The sequence below is a fragment of the Lampetra fluviatilis genome, chromosome 74 (assembly GCF_964198595.1).
Source record: "Lampetra fluviatilis chromosome 74, kcLamFluv1.1, whole genome shotgun sequence".
In the NCBI taxonomy this organism is placed as follows: Eukaryota; Metazoa; Chordata; class Hyperoartia; order Petromyzontiformes; family Petromyzontidae; genus Lampetra; species Lampetra fluviatilis.
In genome coordinates, this window is record NC_136348.1 from 3124519 (window position 1) to 3143430 (window position 18912).

At 46.4% G+C, this 18912-nt stretch overlaps 2 protein-coding genes across 2 annotated transcripts in view; one reads left to right on the plus strand and one right to left on the minus strand.

Moving 5' to 3' along the window:
* The window catches only part of LOC144953348 (uncharacterized), a gene marked incomplete at its 3' end in the record, with an annotated part of 172854 nt that overhangs the window by 38390 nt on the left and 115552 nt on the right, over positions 1–18912 (plus strand). The window lies entirely within an intron of this gene.
* The window catches only part of LOC144953335 (uncharacterized), an 89871-nt gene that overhangs the window by 7806 nt on the left and 63153 nt on the right, over positions 1–18912 (minus strand). The window contains exons 12-13 of the mRNA XM_078883897.1: positions 7273–7708; positions 4445–5083 (exon numbers count right to left, since the gene is read on the minus strand). Coding sequence (XP_078740023.1) covers positions 4445–5083; positions 7273–7708 — 1075 coding nt within the window. The remainder of the gene's footprint in view (positions 1–4444; positions 5084–7272; positions 7709–18912) is intronic.

Here is an 18912-nt window from a genome sequence, read left to right on the forward strand (position 1 = left end):
TCCTCGAGTTCCATCGCGTTCCCGTTCTGCAAGTGGGCCGCCGACTGTCCGGGACGGGCCGGCGACCCGCACACGTTCCAAATCGCTTACGTTTCGTTGATTGTATGTTGTGTTATTGTTCTTGTTCTTATCGCTGTATTTATTGCATGCTTCTCGTACGTTCGTTGATGTTATTTGTGTTGTTGTTCTTGTTGTTATATTGCATGCTTAGTGTCCTTTAGGGGGGAAGGTCGGTTCGCCGCATTACGGTTTGGTATTGTTCAGCCGAGGTCGGCTGGGATTTTCTCTACGGGGGAGGGTGGTGTAATGCGGGCGTAAGCGACCTTCCGGATGTGACGTCACGGGGGGGTGGAGTCATGTGACGTGGGAGGAAGGTTCGGGTCCTTAAGGGGGTAAACTGGAAGGAGAAGGCAGTCGGGTTGTGAATGGAAAAGAGTGAGGCCACGTGGGCGAACAGGAGGAGGGGGGCACCGTCGGATCGGGAGCCAACCCCGGGGACAGTAGGGAGCTACTGGGTGGTGTGAAGCTGCAGATAGTAAAGCCAGTAAGGCTGTGTGTTAGAGGCAGCGGTGTGGCTGCCAGGAGTTGCAGGAGCGACGAAGAGGGAGACAGCACGAGGCTGTCAGAGCAGCGGAGTGACCGAGAGAGAGAGGAGCTGCAGCAAGTACAGCCAGGGGGGGCTGTGTGAGAGTAACAGCAGCGGGGCTGCTGTGGTGCTACGGGAGCGACAAGGAACAGCAGCGGGGCTGCTGGTGGTGACTGGAGCGACATCGGAGCCAGCACTGTGGGGTCTGAACAAATAGGAGACAGCCGTGTGGGAAATATAGTACGAACCAAATAAAGGACACTGAGCCAGACATCGTGGTCAAGTCTTTTATTACATATGTAATGTGTATGCATGCCATTTGGACTTGCGAACCGGGGGTCGGATATGCGAACTGGGGCGTGCAGGATTAGAAATCGGATGAAAATTATTAGAATAACACTATGGTAGTATTAGAATTACACTAATCTAGAGTGTATGTTATATGTAGATGCGCATTTGGAGTCGTAAATGCAAACTGGGAGGTTATCTGTTTAGAATGTCATCAATTAGTATAATAACAACGTGGTCCTATTAGAATCGGGCTTAGCTCTTTCTTTCTTTGCCTGCATGGTGCCGCGGGACGCAGCATCTCTGAAGGTGATGCTGTTGTTGCTGTTGTTGCTGCTGCTGCAGTTGTTGCTGCTGCAGTTGTTGCTGTTGCTGCTGTTGTTGCTGTTGTTGCTGCTGCAGTTGCTGCTGCTGTTGCTGTTGTTGCTGTTGCTGCTGTTGTTGCTGCTGTTGCTGCTACTGTTGCTGCTGCAGTTGCTGCTGCTGCAGTTGCTGCAGTTGCTGCTGCCGCAGTTGCTGTTGCTGCAGTTGCTGTTGCTGCAGTTGTGGTCCTCTTAGAATCACCATACGGTCGTAAGTATGTAACATGTTTCATTATCAACGTTTTTGGGTTTAGATCGCGTTATTTATACATGTGTCGTAACCCTCCACCACCCGACACGGCCAATCAGTAAAAAATGTGTCACGTTGACAAAAGACAAATAGTTCACTGCTTTAGCCCACTGGTGTGTTGAAGCCACAACATTTACAATTTGAGTACGACGTTTCGCTGGTAATTGCATCCAGCATCATCGGGCAATTCGCCAGAATGGTGAGGCTTGCTGTGTCTCCCGTTCTTATATAGAGCAGCAGCAGAAGGGTGACGTCATCATTAACTCATTAACTCATCAGGTGCAAAGATTCAAGGGGGGAGTGATTGTAATTATATACTAGATTAGTAATCAGGCTATTGTTACGATGCAAGTTGTAGATTAGTAATCATTTGGAATGTGTTTTATTGTGATTATGCTACATTAGTAATCAGTTAGTGTATGTTTCCCTTATAAGGAATTATAATGTATCTTATTTAATAATACGTTTCCAGGCCGCACTAAGCCTGTAGCTGTCTGAGCAATTAAAGTTATTTCTGTTTCTCTCAATTTCAATCGATTCTCTAATTAGTCTTTGCCAGTAGTAACTAGTTTTACACAACACTTCCACGTTGTCAAAATCAATTGAGTGTCCCTGTTGGCATGCATGTTCTGCGACTGCCGACAGTTGTGTTTGTGATAGTTTAATATTTATCTGGTGTTCTTTTAGTCTTACACTAACGTTACGCCCTGTCTGTCCAATATAGCATCTGCCACATACACAATTAATTAAGAGCCTCTCTGCTCCATGTGAGCGTAGTAACAGCATCGGTGTTATTGAGTCAAAAGTACGCTATCGGCCTCAAGTATGTTTAGCGTTGTGTTTTGGATTTTGTTAACTGCTAAAATAAGAACGACACTCTAACCGAGATGCAAAAAAATCTCGCTAATGTGACGGCGAACACGTTTAAGAGTTTATCCGCGAAAATAGACACTTACTTGGAGATTCACGGTATATCGATGTCTGGAACCCGTTTGAAGATGTCGCCACGAACTCTCCCGACGCAAAGTCGCCTCACTGTGGACACAGCAATTGTGCTCGCCAGGCTGCGTTGTCTCGCGGTTGAAGGGCGATCAGCAGAGCGACGAGTCGAGCGTCCAACCTCATCAAGTTCTCTCTCGAAATGGCATTGAGCTCTGCTTCTGAGCCGCCTTATAACTCCCCCCCTCGGATCCAATCCTTTGTCTTTCAGGATATTTGCATTCGATTGTTAATTTTGGAAGGTACAATCCGCATGTATATTAACATACCGAAGGGTATTGTGCCCATTGTGCTTCATGCATGAATATGTAAGTGCATCTCAGTGTGTAATTGTGCGCTTATTTTGAATAAATGGAAAAACGTTGTCCTCGATTTAAAGTGAATGGAGAGAAATTAGCATGTAACTTTAGTAATAAAATAATAAAAAATAAAACATAATAAAATAATTATTATGTTAAAACATAATAAAATAATTATTATGTTTTATTTTTATTATTTTATTACTTCCCTTCTACGTGACTTTACCGAAAGAACCAAGAAGAAAAAAGAGTACTTTGTTTGTGTGTAGGTCTGTGTCATCGGGGATCAGCGAACACTGCTTGTGAATGAACTCGCACACCTTTATGACCGACATTGTACTAATTTTGGTTGATCGAGACGAACAAGGCACGTGCCATGTCCAGACGAATTGATATTAACAATATTGTCCTTAAATATAATGCTAACACTGGATAAACGTTAACACTGGATTAAACATGCACATTTTTAACCCTGCCTAGCATTTATGACTAACGATTCGCATTTGCACATAACATATATTCAAGCACAGTAAAATGCGCATACGAACATATTGTTACTAGAATAATTTTAATGCGATTCTAACCCTGCAAACCCCCACAGTTCGCATATCCGTCCCCCGATTCGATTGAACGTATACTTTACATACATATGAGCGATTAAAATGCTTCTAATGACATTCTCATACCGTAACTATTATACATACATATGCGCAGAGTGTGATTCTAATACGATCACATTGTAATTCTAATACTTAAAATGAGATTATAATACCGTACCTCTATTTTTGGTGTTATAAATAATTAAACTAATTTATAGTATTTTAATGTTTCGTGTTATCGTTTATAGTGTTACAGTTCACGTGTCATAGCGTACAGGATTCCATGTATACTTGATGATTAGGGACCGTAACGTTGTGAATCGATAAATAATGGGGCCCTTTCCCCTCCAGGAACACATGTTAATGGGGAGACAGCCAAGATGTTGCCGGTTAAGGGCAGATGTGTGACGAAGATCCTCAACCTGAAACTCGCTTAAAACACGTTGTTGATATAAATAAATAAACGGACACACATTTGTTAAAAAAAACGTTTTTATTCATCTGCAATCATTTTTAAGTCAAAACTCGAACCGAATGTATTATGTCCTATGTTCAAACAGTAACAATACAATGCAAACCATATCCGTTCCAGGAATACCAACGCGTTAAAGTATCATTCCCCATTATTTCCTTATTAGTTCACCACATTTGTTCACTGTGCGTCTATGTTGAAGTCAAGGCCATATATCCAACGAACGCGTCATCAATGTACATCCTTAAATCGGTTATCTAAAGTCGATTAATACCAACCAAAAAAAGCTATATGCTTGAAAAAACCCGTTTAAAATGTTGAGAAAAGATCTAACTGAAGATGCATTCCAACTTTAGCTCAACAGGAAGACTTAAACACTACAATATTGTCCGGAATTGAATCATATCACAACCACTGCTCATCACGCCACTTCGGCAAGTAATCCGATAACATTACAAACCACCATTGTGCACGTCATTAAACTCTCACAAAAACTGTAAAACTAAAACGGTCAAAATTACACACAAGTTATCGATACGGCTTTAAAGGTATAACCACCTGACGTAATATTTGTTCAGTCATCCCTGACTCTCGGTTTGATCGTCGAGCCACTCCATAACATCCATCCATCTCTCGGGATCCAACTGCATGGGATCGAAGGCGGAAAATTCTTCAGGACTCATTGCAGCACCTTGAACTTCAGCTTTTGATTTCAGTTTCCTATCATTGTGGACCTTCTGATGCCTGTTCATGTTTGATGCGTGTGCAAATGTCTTCCCACACACAGGGCACAGGAATGGCTTATCGCCCGTGTGTGCTCTCTGATGAATCTGAAGATGTGATGACTGTGCAAATGCCTTCCCACACACAGAGCACAGGAATGGCTTCTCGCCCGTGTGTGCTCTCTGATGAATCTGAAGATGTGATGACTGTGCAAATGTCTTCCCACACACAGAGCACAGGAATGGCTTCTCGCCCGTGTGTGTTATCTGGTGACTCTGAAGATGTGATGACCGTGCAAATGTCTTCCCACACACAGGGCACAGGAACGGCTTCTCGCCCGTGTGTGTTCTCTGGTGTCTCTGAAGATGTGATGACTGTGCAAATGCCTTCCCACACACAGGGCACAGGAATGGCTTCTCGCCCGTGTGTGTTCTCTGGTGCCTCTTAAGATGTGATGACCGTGAAAAGAACTTCTCACACACAGAGCAATTGAATGGCTTCTTGCCTCCGTGTGCGTGGGGCTGTGGAGAACCTCTCTGTTCCATGTGAGCGTAGTAACAGCAGCGGTGTTATCGAGTCAAAAGTACGCTATCGGCCGCAAGGATGTTTAGCGTTGAGTTTTGGATTTTGTTAACTGCTAAAACGAGTTTATCGGCGAAAATAGACACTTACTTGGAGATTCACGGTATATCGATGTCTGGAACCCGTCTGAAGATGTCGCCACGAACTCTCCCGACGCAAAGCCGCCTTACTGTCGACACAGCAATTGTGCTCGCCAGGCTGCGTTGTCTCGCGGTTGAAGGGCGATCAGCAGAGCGACGAGTCGAGCGTCCAACCTCATCAAGTTCCCTCTCGAAATGGCATTGAGCTCTGCTTCTGAGCCGCCTTATAACTCCCCGCCCTAGGATCCAATCCTTTGTCTTTCAGGATATTTGCATTCGATTGTTAATTTTGGAATGCACAATCCGCATGTCTATTAACATACCGAAGAGCAATGTGCCCATTGTGCTTCATGCATGAATATGTAAGTGCATCTCAGTGTGTAATTGTGCGCCTATTTTGAATAAATGGAAAACTTTGTCCTCGATTTAAAGTGAATGCAGAGAAATAGCAATATTCAGTATGTATATATAAAATAATCGCACAAACCCATTATTACATACATACATGTTACATACATACATGTTACATACTTACGACTGTAGTGTGATTCGAAGAGGATTACGAAGTGATTCGAATAATTCGAATGCGATTAGAATATCACACTTCAATGTAGGTTGTTCTAATCTATAACACTAGTTAATAATGTTATTGTATAGCCTTATAATGTATAGCTTGAGGCCCTGGGTGCCTCAAGGTTCCGCCACGTGCAAAGGCAACCGGTGCCTGAAGCCTGGTCAAATTCTTCAAAAGAAGCCAGGGACCTGCCTAATCCTTCAAGGCTTCGGTGCGAACCCTTGACGCCCCGAAATGCACAAGAATCTACCATGGGCGCGGGACGGGCGTCGAGAACCAGGTCAAAATGCGCAAGGTTGCGCTTGAAGGCTCCACGCCCAATATCAACACTGTATAGTGCTATTCGGTGCCATTCAGATGGAACATTCTACCAACAGTGGGCAGCTTGATTCTAATACGACCATGGTGCGATTGTAATAATTTTGATGCGATTACAAATCTGGTACCACCCAGGCCGCATTTACGACTCCCGATGTGCATCTACATTTAACATACATTCTAGCTCAGTGTAATTCTAATACTACCAAAGTGTTAGCGTACAGGATTCCCTGTATACTTGATGATTAGTGACCGTAACGTTGTGAATCGATAAATAATGGGGCCCTTTCCCCTCCAGGAACACATGTTAATGGGGAGACAGCCAAGATGCTGCCGGTTAAGGGCAGATGTGTGACGAAGATCCTTCACCTGAAACTCGCTTAAAACACGTTGTTGATATGAATAAATAAACGGACACACATTTGTTAAAAAAACGTTTTTATTCATCTGCAATCATTTTTAAGTCAAAACTCGAACCGAATGTATTATGTCCTATGTTCAAACAGTTACAATACAATGCAAACCATATCCGTTCCAGGAATACCAACGCGCTAAAGTATCATTCCCCATTATTTCCTTATTAGTTCACCACATTTGTTCACTGTGCGTTTATGTTGAAGTCAAGGCCATATATCTAACGAACGCGTCATCAATGTACATCCTTAAATCGGTTATCTAAAGTCGATTAATACCAACCAAAAAAAGCTATATGCTTGAAAAAACCCGTTTAAAATGTTGAGAAAAGATCTAACTAAAGATGCATTCCAACTTTAGCTCAACAGGAAGACTTAAACACTACAATATTGTCCGGAATTGAATCATATTACAACCACTGCTCATCACGCCACTTCGGCAAGTAATCCGATAACATTAGAAACCACCATTGTGCACGTCATTAATATGTGTTCAGTCATCCCTGACTCTCGGTTTGATCGTCGAGCCACTCCATTACATCCAGCCATCTCTCGGGATCCAACTGCATGGGATCGAAGGTGGAAAATTCTTCAGGACTCATTGCAGCACCTTGAACTTCAGCTTTTGATTTCAGTTTCCTATCATTGTGGACCTTCTGATGCGTGTTAAGATTTGACGACTGTGCAAATGCCTTCCCACACACAGGGCACAGGAATGGCTAATCACCCGTGTGTGTTCTCTGATGGTCTTGAAGATTTGATGACTTTGCAAATGCCTTCCCACACACAGGGCACAGGAATGGCTTATCACCCGTGTGTGTTCTCTGATGGTCTTGAAGATTTGATGACTGAGCAAATGTCTTCCCACACACAGGGCACAGGAATGGCTTCTCGCCCGTGTGTGTTCTCTGATGAGTTTGAAGAGATGACGAGTGTGCAAATGCCTTCCCACACACAGGGCACAGGAATGGCTTCTCGCCCGTGTGTGTTCTCTGATGAATCTGAAGATGTGATGACTGAGCAAATGTCTTCCCACACACAGGGCACAGGAACGGCTTCTCGCCCGTGTGTGTTCTCTGGTGTCTCTTAAGATGTGATGACCGTGAAAAGGACTTCTCACACACAGAGCAATTGAATGGCTTCTTGCCTCCGTGTACGTGAGGCTGTGGAGAGCCTCTCTGCTCCATGTGAGCGTAGTAACAGCAGCGGTGTAATTGAGTCAAAAGTACGCTATCGGCCGCAAGGATGTTTAACGTTGAGTTTTGGATTTTGTTAACTGCTGAAACAAGAACGACACTCGCGTCTAACCGAGACGCAAAAAAATCCCGCTAATTTAACGACTTACTTGGAGATTCACGATATATCGATGTCTGTAACCCGTCTGAAGATGTCGCATTGAACTCTCCCGACGCAAAGTCGCCTAACTGTCGACACAGCAATTGTGCTCGCCAGGCTGCGTTGTCTCGCGGTTGAAGGGCGATCAGCAGAGCGACGAGTCGAGCGTCCAACCTCATCAAGTTCCCTCTCGAAATGGCATTGAGCTCTGCTTCTGAGCCGACTTATAACTCCCCCCCCCCCCTAGGATCCAATCCTTTGTCTTTCAGGATATTTGCATTCGATTGTTAATTTTGGAAGGTACAATATGCGTGTATATTAACATACCGAAGGGTAATGTGCCCATTGTGCTTCATGCATGCATATGTAAGTGCATCTCAGTGTGTAATTGTGCGCTTATTTTGAATACATGGAAAATCTTTGTCCTCGATTTAAAGTGAATGCAGAGAAATTAGCATGTAACTTTAGAAAAGGAAGAGAACGGCCTTCTCGACGAGGTTGGCCCCTGCATCCTCCATCTGTATGTACACACACAGACAGATGCGCTATGGGGCCACCTATTTTTTTCTTATATTAAAATGTATTTTGTTGGTGTTTTTACGTTTACGTATTCCCATTGTGGGTGTTTTACGCATGCATCAGATTTTTGGGTTCCTCACATATGGTTTCAGAGGTGTGGGTCACTCTCAATCGAACAATAACGGGGATCGTTTCAGTTATGACAGCTTGCAGATAGAAACATTGCATGATCGTATACTAATAATGACAGAATTTGTACCCCAGTGTTGTATATGTGGGTTATGAAAATTTTGATGTGTTGTATGCGTGCGTGGGTGAAATTATTATGGTGTATATGTGGGTTATGAATATTCAGTGAAAATAATAGTAATCAAATGAAATTTTTGCCAAATGTGTAATTATCCGGAAATATGTTAATTTATGTAATTATGCACATTTAGTTATGCCAATTCGAGAGGTAATCGTAGTAATTATGCGAGTGGGTGTAATTATGATAATGCAAGTCGTTATGATAACCAGACCCCGCCTCGGTGACGAGGGTGGGTTATCGATCGGAATAAGGCAATTAATCGTATGCAGTTATGCAGGTGTGGTGTAAGTATGCAAGATTAACTTAGATTAACTCGGCATCGTTGTCTAGGTTCGTCTCATTCTCGCTTATCTTTAGGTCCCCGGTTCACCCCGTTATCGCTTTAACATTTACTGAGTATGTATGTGTGTTTATTAAGGTCACCAAGTTCAGATCTCAACGCAGAAGCAGATCTTATGCATAGACTTCAGGAAAGAATCACACAACCACTTCTGTATTAATCAATTTATTACTAATTCAACCTCAACTATGATATAGTATGCGAACTCTCAATCCCGGAACGTCAACACGGCATCAATACAGTATCATCAATGATTGTTTGATTTCACTTGACAACGGCACATGGATCCCGCATAACGCGATGGTTGTTAGTGAGAGAGAGTCGTTAAAACATGCAAATACTATGCTAAGAAAAACCTTAACGTTAATGAATGATTACTCAATATTGTTCACGCAGTACCGCCCTCCTTATTGATCATCCGCAACCCTTATCACGTTGTTAGCACCTTGGGTCACGGGACAGTTGAATATTCTGTAGAGGATGCGAGTACGTGCGGCGATTATGACTGAAAGATACTTGAAAGATTATACGGCGATAAAAACACAATCAAAAACAGTTATTATTCTTAAAGGCACCAATCTCAACAGATACATCAGCAGGTTATCTGACAACAGAATGGCTCGGAGTAAGGGCCTGCGACGGTGCTCCTTTACCGAAGATCGTTATTTTATCAAGTTTACTAATTGGGGACCAGATCACCTGATAAGGATCTGGTGGGCCACCACTCCCCACGTGAGCGTGGCTCGGCGGAAGGAGGTGCCAAGAATCAATTCGTATTGATGGATCTGTTGGGAATTTATGCGATTAAGAGTACAGCCCACTAAATATTAAAGATAAAATTACGAATACTCTTATAACGACGGATGGCCATCACTCGGTCTCGAGTGTTTCTTCACAGCCACGGATGGCTTATGGGTTCGAGTGTGTTTGAGTGGTAAGAGTGGTCTTGAATAGTCAATGTTCGGAGTCGGTTCTTTATGTCAAACAGACGCCTGGTGGTCGTGTGGTGAGGGGGCGGTGCGCGTCATACGTATCAATCGCTCCTCTGTCGCCGTGGGGAATTGGTTGGATGCCTGTTGATACGCTGTCGTAGTTCGGAACCCGGTCGGTAGGTGGCGCCAACAGCTCGCTCGCAGCGCGCAGTGCTGGGTCGTCGCCTCGTCGCCAAACCGCGACCTTCAGCTGCAGAGAGACCTCCGACTCGGCAGAGGTTGGCCCACGCAGGCCGAGTTGAGCTGTCAAGCGGGTCTTGCCCGCCTGCAGAGGAGATGGGGAGCCGCTTGAGTCGAGCCCCGAGAGCCGATCGAACTCGGCTGAGTCCCAGACGAGCTGAAGATGAGTCGAGCCGACCCTCCCGGTCGCAGCTCGCTCCTGAGTCGACCCGCTGGTCGAGCTCCTGAGTCCCCCTCCCGTGGTGGACTCGCTCCTGAGTCGACCCTCTCGGTCGCACTCGCTCCTGAGTCGACCCGCTGGTCGCACTCCTGAGTCCCCCTCCCGTGGTGGACTGGTTTCCAATGCTCAGAGTCCTTTCTTTTATGTCGAAAAATCCCTTTGGGGTCCCGCCCACAAGGCGGGGCTTCTTTCGATTCTTGCTGTGTCAGGATCTGTCCGTAGGTAGGTGTGTCCATGTGTGTGTCCGTACGTCCGTATGTCCTTGTGTGCATCACCCACGGTATATTCCGTTGTCACACTCCCTCCATAAAACCCACGAGCAAACAATCAGATGTTACAAATTGCCTCGAAGTCGTCTCTCTGTCTGGGTGCAATATTATCTCTTGTCTGGCCTTCTTCATGAACCCAAAACACAGACGTTACAAATCGTCTCATAGGCCGTGTTGCACAACCTGGAGGGAGGGGCAACACTCTCTCCGACCCTCACCGATGCACAAAGGAATGGTTAAAAGTTTAACATTTGTCCCTTACCATTTCACAGTTATGATTCTGTATGTAACCTAAGGTCTGTCATTTCCCATCGTGGTGCTTGACTCCAGTGGAGGTGTTTCTCCGAGCGTATACACTCCTATCCCGCATTGCGGGGATACAAAGACGGCCGGGATCTCCCTTTCTCTCCGACCCTGGGTTTAACATCGCTTTTTATTATGTATTTATTTTCGACCTGGTGGTGATTCATCCCGTTATCCTGGCTTTTCACAAGCTTTACTTTTGTCTTTCATGCATACGCTTATTATTATTAATTTATTTCCGCTATCTTAGGTTAAGGGGTAAGTTTCTTGATCCTAGGAATTCGTACTCCTTGGTGTCTGCATGGTTATACAAGCGGAATATAGTTTACGGTGAATAGCGTTAACATCGATGCCATGCACGACATTAGGCATTGTGATGTCTCTAACTTAACTTGCCTGTCAGGGCTTTACTGACATGAAGTTGCACTCCACAGCCCCGCAGTCTTTGCCTCACTCTGTCTCTGCTCGCCGTTGTTGCTGTCCAGCTGACGCCGTTAACTCAAGGCCTCATTAATTTCCGTCACTCCTTGTAGGTGAGGGCGGTTGAACCTTGGAGTCAGTTCTGGTTTTTGTCTGCTTGCTTCTTCTGATGTCCCCTGACCCCGGGAGTTATTATTTCTACTTTTATGGCCTGTCGAAGCCCGACTCGCTGTTGCTGGGCTGATGGGTCGCTGGGTTGGTGTGTTCCCGGCTTTTTGCTTACGTTTGCAGTTCGCCGCGCTCTTATTGTTCATACCCTCTTCAACCTTATATCGACTATTCGCTCCTGTCTGGGTGCGATTCAATTTTGACTTAGGAAGGTTCTGATTGTCATATGCTTCGGGTCGAGTTGTATATTAAAGTATGGAAATAACATTTCATATTGACTTAATGATGGTGATGGTTCAGTAGGCGTAACTTGTGGCCTGGTTTAATTGGAGTGGGTGTGAATATCAATAACTTTAGCCTACCCTGTTGTTAAATTCCGACTTTAACGTTACTTTAATAGCAATACAGAATAATTGAGCTTTTCGTCTTAACTAGGCGAACGCGAACTTCTGGGGACCCCTGCAGCCTTGCTATTCAGCTGAGTCTGCATCCTTGAGATATACAACGCTCTTATTCGTCTCACTGTGGCCATCCAACCTTCTGCTCTGGGAGTGTTATTCTTAATTTCAGGTCAAAGGCCCCCTCACGTTCAGCCGTGCAGGGTTGTTAATCAGCTCCCTCCCCTGTGTACACAACCTTGAGCTGACCCACTTCGTTTGACCACTCACCCTGGATTTATCTTTCCTTGAGGCAAGGTTGCAAATTCTGCCATCCTAGCCCTCCTTCAGTTCATTACTCAACAACACCTGGTTTTTTGCAGCCTGCTGCTTCTTGGTGTGTTTTCATTCATTATATAAAAACAAGTAAAAAGATAATATATAAAAATATCATCAAATATTATTAATATCAATTTTGGAAGAAGGCTAATACACAACACCAGTGGAGGGCATCCCCCACCCAGCGCTTCTTACCGGCACTGTGAGACTTACAAATCCAGACCTCTCCTCCTGAACCGTTCACAATACCCTGTGGTAGTACCTTAATCATCTCAATAAATCGATCACTTTCCAATGCCCATTTTGATCCCGGGAGTTACCGGGGTGGTGTCACACTGTACTCATTGTTATAGCATGTCGCAAATTCCGATATGGCTTGTGCAACGGCCAGAGAGTGACAGCGGCGGGGGCCGGGCTGCAACCTTTTTAGACAGTTTATTACATTTCAAAGTGCATGGGATTGGCACTCCAAAACATCATAAATGTACAGTAACGCCAACTGCATCCGTGGCAAACATGATACGCGGACACATGCTGCATATTATGCAACACATGCCCTTACCAGCAGCAGCATGCCGTCCATGGAGACGTGATCAACGTCAATACATAATAATGGTAATAAGCCGGATAAACAGTCAGCTGGGTTGCCCCATGGGGGTATTGACCCATGGGCGAAACTGTAGGGGGCGCTACGCAACTGGCCGTGGTCCCGGCAGGTGAAGCTGCCAGCTCAGTCCGCTAAGACTCACTGTATAGCGACCCCTGCCTACTCGTAAGGTAAAGTTGTTTGGGGACTCCACTAATCGCAGCACGCAGCACCCATTTTTGACGTAAATGAACGTAATATTAGCGTAACTACCATTCGCACACTTGCATACACACCACACTCACACAGCGCAGGGTCTGCGCCCCCAGTGCACAGCACCACTGCGGCGCAGACCTTGCCACACCTATGCTTTCGCTCTCAGGCGGCTGTTTTATTTATTTATTTTTATCGAATGAAAGTGAGCTTTGGCTTTTTGCCAGCTGTTTTATTTGTATCGAATCAGAGTGAGCTGTCAGGGCGGGGCGTAAATAAATAAATAAGCGTCCAGATACGCACGCAGAAGACCAAACCAGCGTAGTTGTTTAAGATGCTCATCTTCATCGATCCAGACCCACTCCCTGCCGTCCTGCCTCCTCGAGCCGCTCGCAGCATCCGTGTGATGCCGGCGAGTGCTGCTATGAGGCAGTGATAGGCGAGGTTTTTGCTCGTCCTTTTCCCTCCGACTCTCACAGCGCCCGTGCAACGCCTTGAGTAGAGCTACGAGGTACGTGGTAGAACGTTTGTGTAACTGGGTTCATAGGCAGAGTTAGGCTAGGCTCTTCTTAAGAATTATTCCTCCTCCAGGTCGCGTGTATTTGTGCCATTAAAAAACATTAGTTCAGAGTATCGGTGCAGTGTGATTTGTGTGTTTGTGTGGGTAGAAGTTGCGCGTGGTGTCTGTGATTTTTGTGTGGAGCAACTGCGTGGGGAGACGGTGTGTGCGTGAGATAGCGAGCGCAACGCTGCAGAGTGTCGGAGCGGGGTTGGTGTGTGAGGCGCGCATATATTATGAAATATTCTGCCGCAGTTGATTGCGTCTGTTTGCGCGCGCGTGTGGAAAACGAGCGCCTGATCGCCACGTAAGTATTTAGGGGGCGGGAAACTCTAAATCCACTCACCCTCGTTTGCGCGTGTATATTCATACAGCCCGGTAGCATTTGCCTTTGCGTCCACGCGGATTAGGGCTTAACCACCCGGGCGCGACGCTTGCATATTGATAGCGCCGCCGTTTCCGTTGATTAGCGCCGACCTAAATTTCGATTTAAAGCTTTCGTGACTGCAGGGATTCATCTTCTTGGTTCTTTCGGTAAAGTCATCACGTAGAAGGGAAGTAATAAAATAATAAAAATGAAACATAATAAAATAATTTTATTATGTTTTATTTTTATTATTTTTATTTTATTATGTTTTATTTTTATTATTTTATTACTTCCCTTCTACGTGACGACTTTACCGAAAGAACCAAGAAGATAGCGCCGACCTCTGCTTAGCACATTCGCATGCAGCGGCGCGCGCGTGCACGCCACCGCGTTTGTTTTGGTGGTGGTGTACGTGTGGGAGATAACCAGCCAGTGAGCCATGTCCCTCAAAGAGGGCGCTGGCGCCGGGGAGCCGATCACCCGATCAGAGGGAGCTCGGCGAGGGGAGGTGGGAGTGGAGGGGGTGGACGTCGCGACCCGCCCGCTCACGGGGAGCAGGGAGTTGGACGTCGGCCTCCACACGTGCCACACCCATTGCCACTACTTGGTGCACAGAGGCAAGGGGGTTTAAGATAGTTTATCATTTGTTTCAACTGCTGAGGCAGATGGTGTAGCAGAGGGGCAGTGGAGCACTGCAGCATTGGGGCAGAGGTGGGGCGGTTTGTTATGAAGAAGGCAAATCACATGAATATGTTTTACCACCGCCGCTTGTATGTGCTCTGTAGAAGGACCATTTCCCAAAACGTCTCTTATTGTCTATTTGTCTTTGTACCGCCGCACACACAGCTGGGATACCGCACACACGAGCCAAGACACATTTAACCAACACAGGCAGCACTCGCAAGCAATGCAACGTTACGTTGTGTCCTCAAGGGTTGATTTCACGAAGTTTATAGTAACAACAACAAAAACAATTATATTGATCATAATTCTTAACAGAGCATCCTTGAGACTTGGCACGTGCAGGTTTTGTCAGTTGTCTGCACCAGACCCCTCCAGCTCTTTCACCCTGGGTCAGCTGCCCCTTCCATGTCCTGTAAACCATGGCAAGGTCATCCCATGAGGCCCGCCTGGATGAAAACCAGCATGGAAGGAGCCCAGTGTGGGGCCGGCTATGCTAATGGCATAGTCCCGTGTGTGTGTGTGAGGTCTCCTGGCAGCAGTCATTCTCCGCTGTAGTCCTGGCATCTGCTGCTCAGCTTCATTCCCCAGCTGTGGTCCCAGTGGCACCGTCTCTCTGGGGACCCGTGTGGTGTGTGTAGCGAGTATCACGGGGTGGGCGGGTAGTGTGGGGATAGTGGTCACGATTGGCACCGATGCACGACCACCGCCACCACCCCTACTGGACGGTGGACCTGCCACCACAAAGCAGCACGCGGCGGAGGAGTGAGGCGATCGCTCTCGCCACGCGAGCGAGGCCCCCTCGCTTCCTCTTCTTTTCGTGCATCTCCACCTGCACCTCTTCCGTTTTCTCCTCCGTCTCATCCTCCTCCATCCCCTCTTCTTCATCCTCCACCACCATCTTCTCCTCTACCTCCTCCTCTTGCTGTACCACCTCCATCATCTCCATCTTCTTCTCCTTCGCGAGCACCATCTCTTCCTCCTTCATCTCCTCCTCACCTTCCGGCACCACCATCTCCACCACCGTCTTCTCTTCCTCCTCTACCACCATTGTTTTCCCTTTGTCCGTCGTCTCCATGTCCTCCACCACGACCATCTGTTCATCCTTTGTTGTCTCCTTGTCCTCCATCTCCGTATTGTCTTTCTCCTCTCCCTCCGTGTTCTCCTCCATTGTCACCATCACAATCTCGTCCTCCTTTGCCTTCTCTTCCTCCGAGTTCTCCTCCTCCTCTGTCTCTACCTCATCCTCCATCATCTCCTTCACATCTTCCTTCGTCTCCTTCTCCATAACCTCTGTCTTCACTTCAAAGGCCTGGACGAGTGAGGAAGAGGGCTGAGCTGGCTCAGATCTGTGAAGAGACAACACGACACCGTTCTAGATTTGAAGCTTTCGTGACTGCAATGATTCATATTCTTAGGTTTTTTTCGGTGAAGTCACGTTAAAAAGTAAGTCACAGCCACGACAGCTGTATCAAGTAAATAAGAGATTGCAGAAGCTACCACTCCGTTTATATAATGGTTGGAGAAGGTGGTGGGGCAAGGGCCGCATACTTTAATTAATATGGTAAGGTGAGGCTTAAGACTAAGAATAGACTGCATAACAAAGGCTGAGCCTTTGTTATGGAGAGGTGCGGTTTGTGACTCAACCTGTAACAGGGAGACCACCACTAGACATGGTAAAACTGTGATGGTTGTCTGTCAAACACGACACCGTTCCACCTTGCTGCTACGGCAGACATCGCCATCTTCCCATCGTCCGTGGGTGGAATGTGTGACGGATTAATTCGAGCTGAATAGAAACAGCAATAACGACATGGCCAGTGAGTGTGCTTAGTATTCGTGCTGTCATTCTCATGGCGCCAGGCTATCCTTGAGATAGGTGCAGCTGTGTCCCACACAGACTGCTGTAGTTTCACAGTAGTGGGTGGCGTTGCTGTGCAAATTTAGCTGAATAATTTGAAGTGACATTTTTTGGTTCTTTCGGTAAAGTCACGTAGATATAAAATAAAATAAATCACAACGTTCCGATTGCAACACAAGCAATCATCATGAGGTGGGAAAACCACAGCAAGAAACTTTCTTGCAATAACGACATGGCCATCGAAACGTCGTGATTTAATTTAATTTATTTTATTTCATACCTACGTGAATTTACCGATATAACCAAAGAGTATGGATCCCTGTAGTCACGAAAACTTCAAATCTAGATTGAAACTTTCTATATGTATATTCTAATTGACCTTTTGCACATAATGTCCTGAGCATTTCAAATGGCATCGATAGAGATCCTGAACGTCCACTGTGACGGAATGGGTGTGGATCTGTGTAGTCAATGCAGCAGCAATAATAGCCAAGGCGGGAAGCAAGATCTGAACTGTAAGCGGTGAAGAATGAGTGCAAGACCATTTGGCCGCTTCAACACATCCATTGCATGCGATGAGCCTCTCGCATCTCTCATCTCATCGCGTTTTAAATTGGACACCCCTCTCAGTGGTAGCTGTCGCTGTGCATTACAAGGCGACTTGGCAGCTGGCCTGAAAACAGGCGATAGACAGCGAAAATCTCACGGTGGATGGAGGGTTACATGGTGAAGATATGCCCACTTTGTTACGTGGTCTAACCCAGAATTCAGTTATGAAAAATAAATCTGTCCACAGAATAGCGGAATGTACACGTGGGGTTTCCATTGTCTGTGAATTTTGAGAGCGCGACAGGGCTTGAGCACCTGTGCGTCACAGCAACATTGACCTGGGTTTGATTTCCACGTTTGGCCACATTCTCCGTGTGGATTATGCAGCCCCCTGTTCTGGGGAGGTTCTGCAGCTTTCTCCCTGTTACTGAACCCACACAAGCAATGCAAATCGTTCAATTTGGATCGCAAACAGTAGCAACTTTGTTGCAAAATGCGAGCAAACTTGGCAGGATCATAACAAAATAAACGCAGAGTGGTTTACCGTGGCTCAGCGACTCTGGAGTTTGCTTCATCTTCTTGGAAGCCCTCTTCTCCAAAGCTCGGAGCTATTGGGCCCCACACAGGATTGGAGGACGTGGCAACGGTGGTGGTGGTGGCGGCGGTCGTGGTGGTGGCGGCGGCGGTGGTGGCGGTAGCAGTGGTAGTGGTGCTGCTGCTGGTGGTAGCGGTCTGGAGCCATTGTCGCTCGATCTTGGCGAGGCGCTCCTCCTCCTCGAGGCGCTTTTGCTCCACAAGACGCTTCTCCACCATCAAGTGCTCCTCCTCCTCCTCTTGACGCTTCACCTCAACGAGACGTTTCTCCTCGAGGAGCTTCACCTTGCGAAAGTGCCTCTCCTCAAGACGCTTCTTCTTCTTCTCGAGACGTTTCAGCTCTATGAGACACTTCACCTCAAAGAGGCGATTCTCCTCCATGAGGTGCTTCTCTTCCTCGACCCGCTGCACCTCAATGAGGCGCTGCTCCTCGACAAGGCGCTTCTCTTCTTCCACCCGCTTCTCCTCCATGAGGCGCTTATCTTCCTTGACCCGCTTCACATTTATGAGGCGCTTCTCTTCCTCCAGATGCTTCTCCTTGAGACGCTTCACCTCGCGAAGGCGCTTTTCCTCTATGAAGCGCGTTTCTTCAAGGAGGCGCTTTTCCATGACGCGTTTCACGTCTTTGAGGATTTTGTTTCGAAGGCACTTCTGCTCCGTTTGGTGCTTCAACTTGGCGAGGCGCTTCACCTCATTGGGGCGCTTCTCTTCCATTGTGCATTTCTCCTTCGCAAGGCGCTTGTCCTCCTGGAGACGCTTCACTCCGCTGAAGTTCTTCACCTCCCCAATGCTCCTCTGTTCACGTGAAGATAAGCACATGACCATTCAGACATGCGCACTCAGGACAACATCCATTCTCGCAGGCACACAAACATGGACGGGCACATACACAAACAAAAATGCATACTGGCACATCTATGTACAGATGAAAACATGCACATTAACTCATGGTATGACGTGATGATGGAGAGATGGAGTGATGGTGTTGGGAGATGGTGTTGTGATATGAAGAGGTGAAATTGTGGACGGTGCCTTGTGATGGTATTGACGCTTTATGAGGCTCTATGATATTGTATTGATTATCGATTTGAAGCTTTCGTGACTGCAAGGATTCATACTCACGTATGTGACTTCACCGAAAAAACCTAAGAAAGAGTCACATACGTGACTTTACCGAAAAAACTA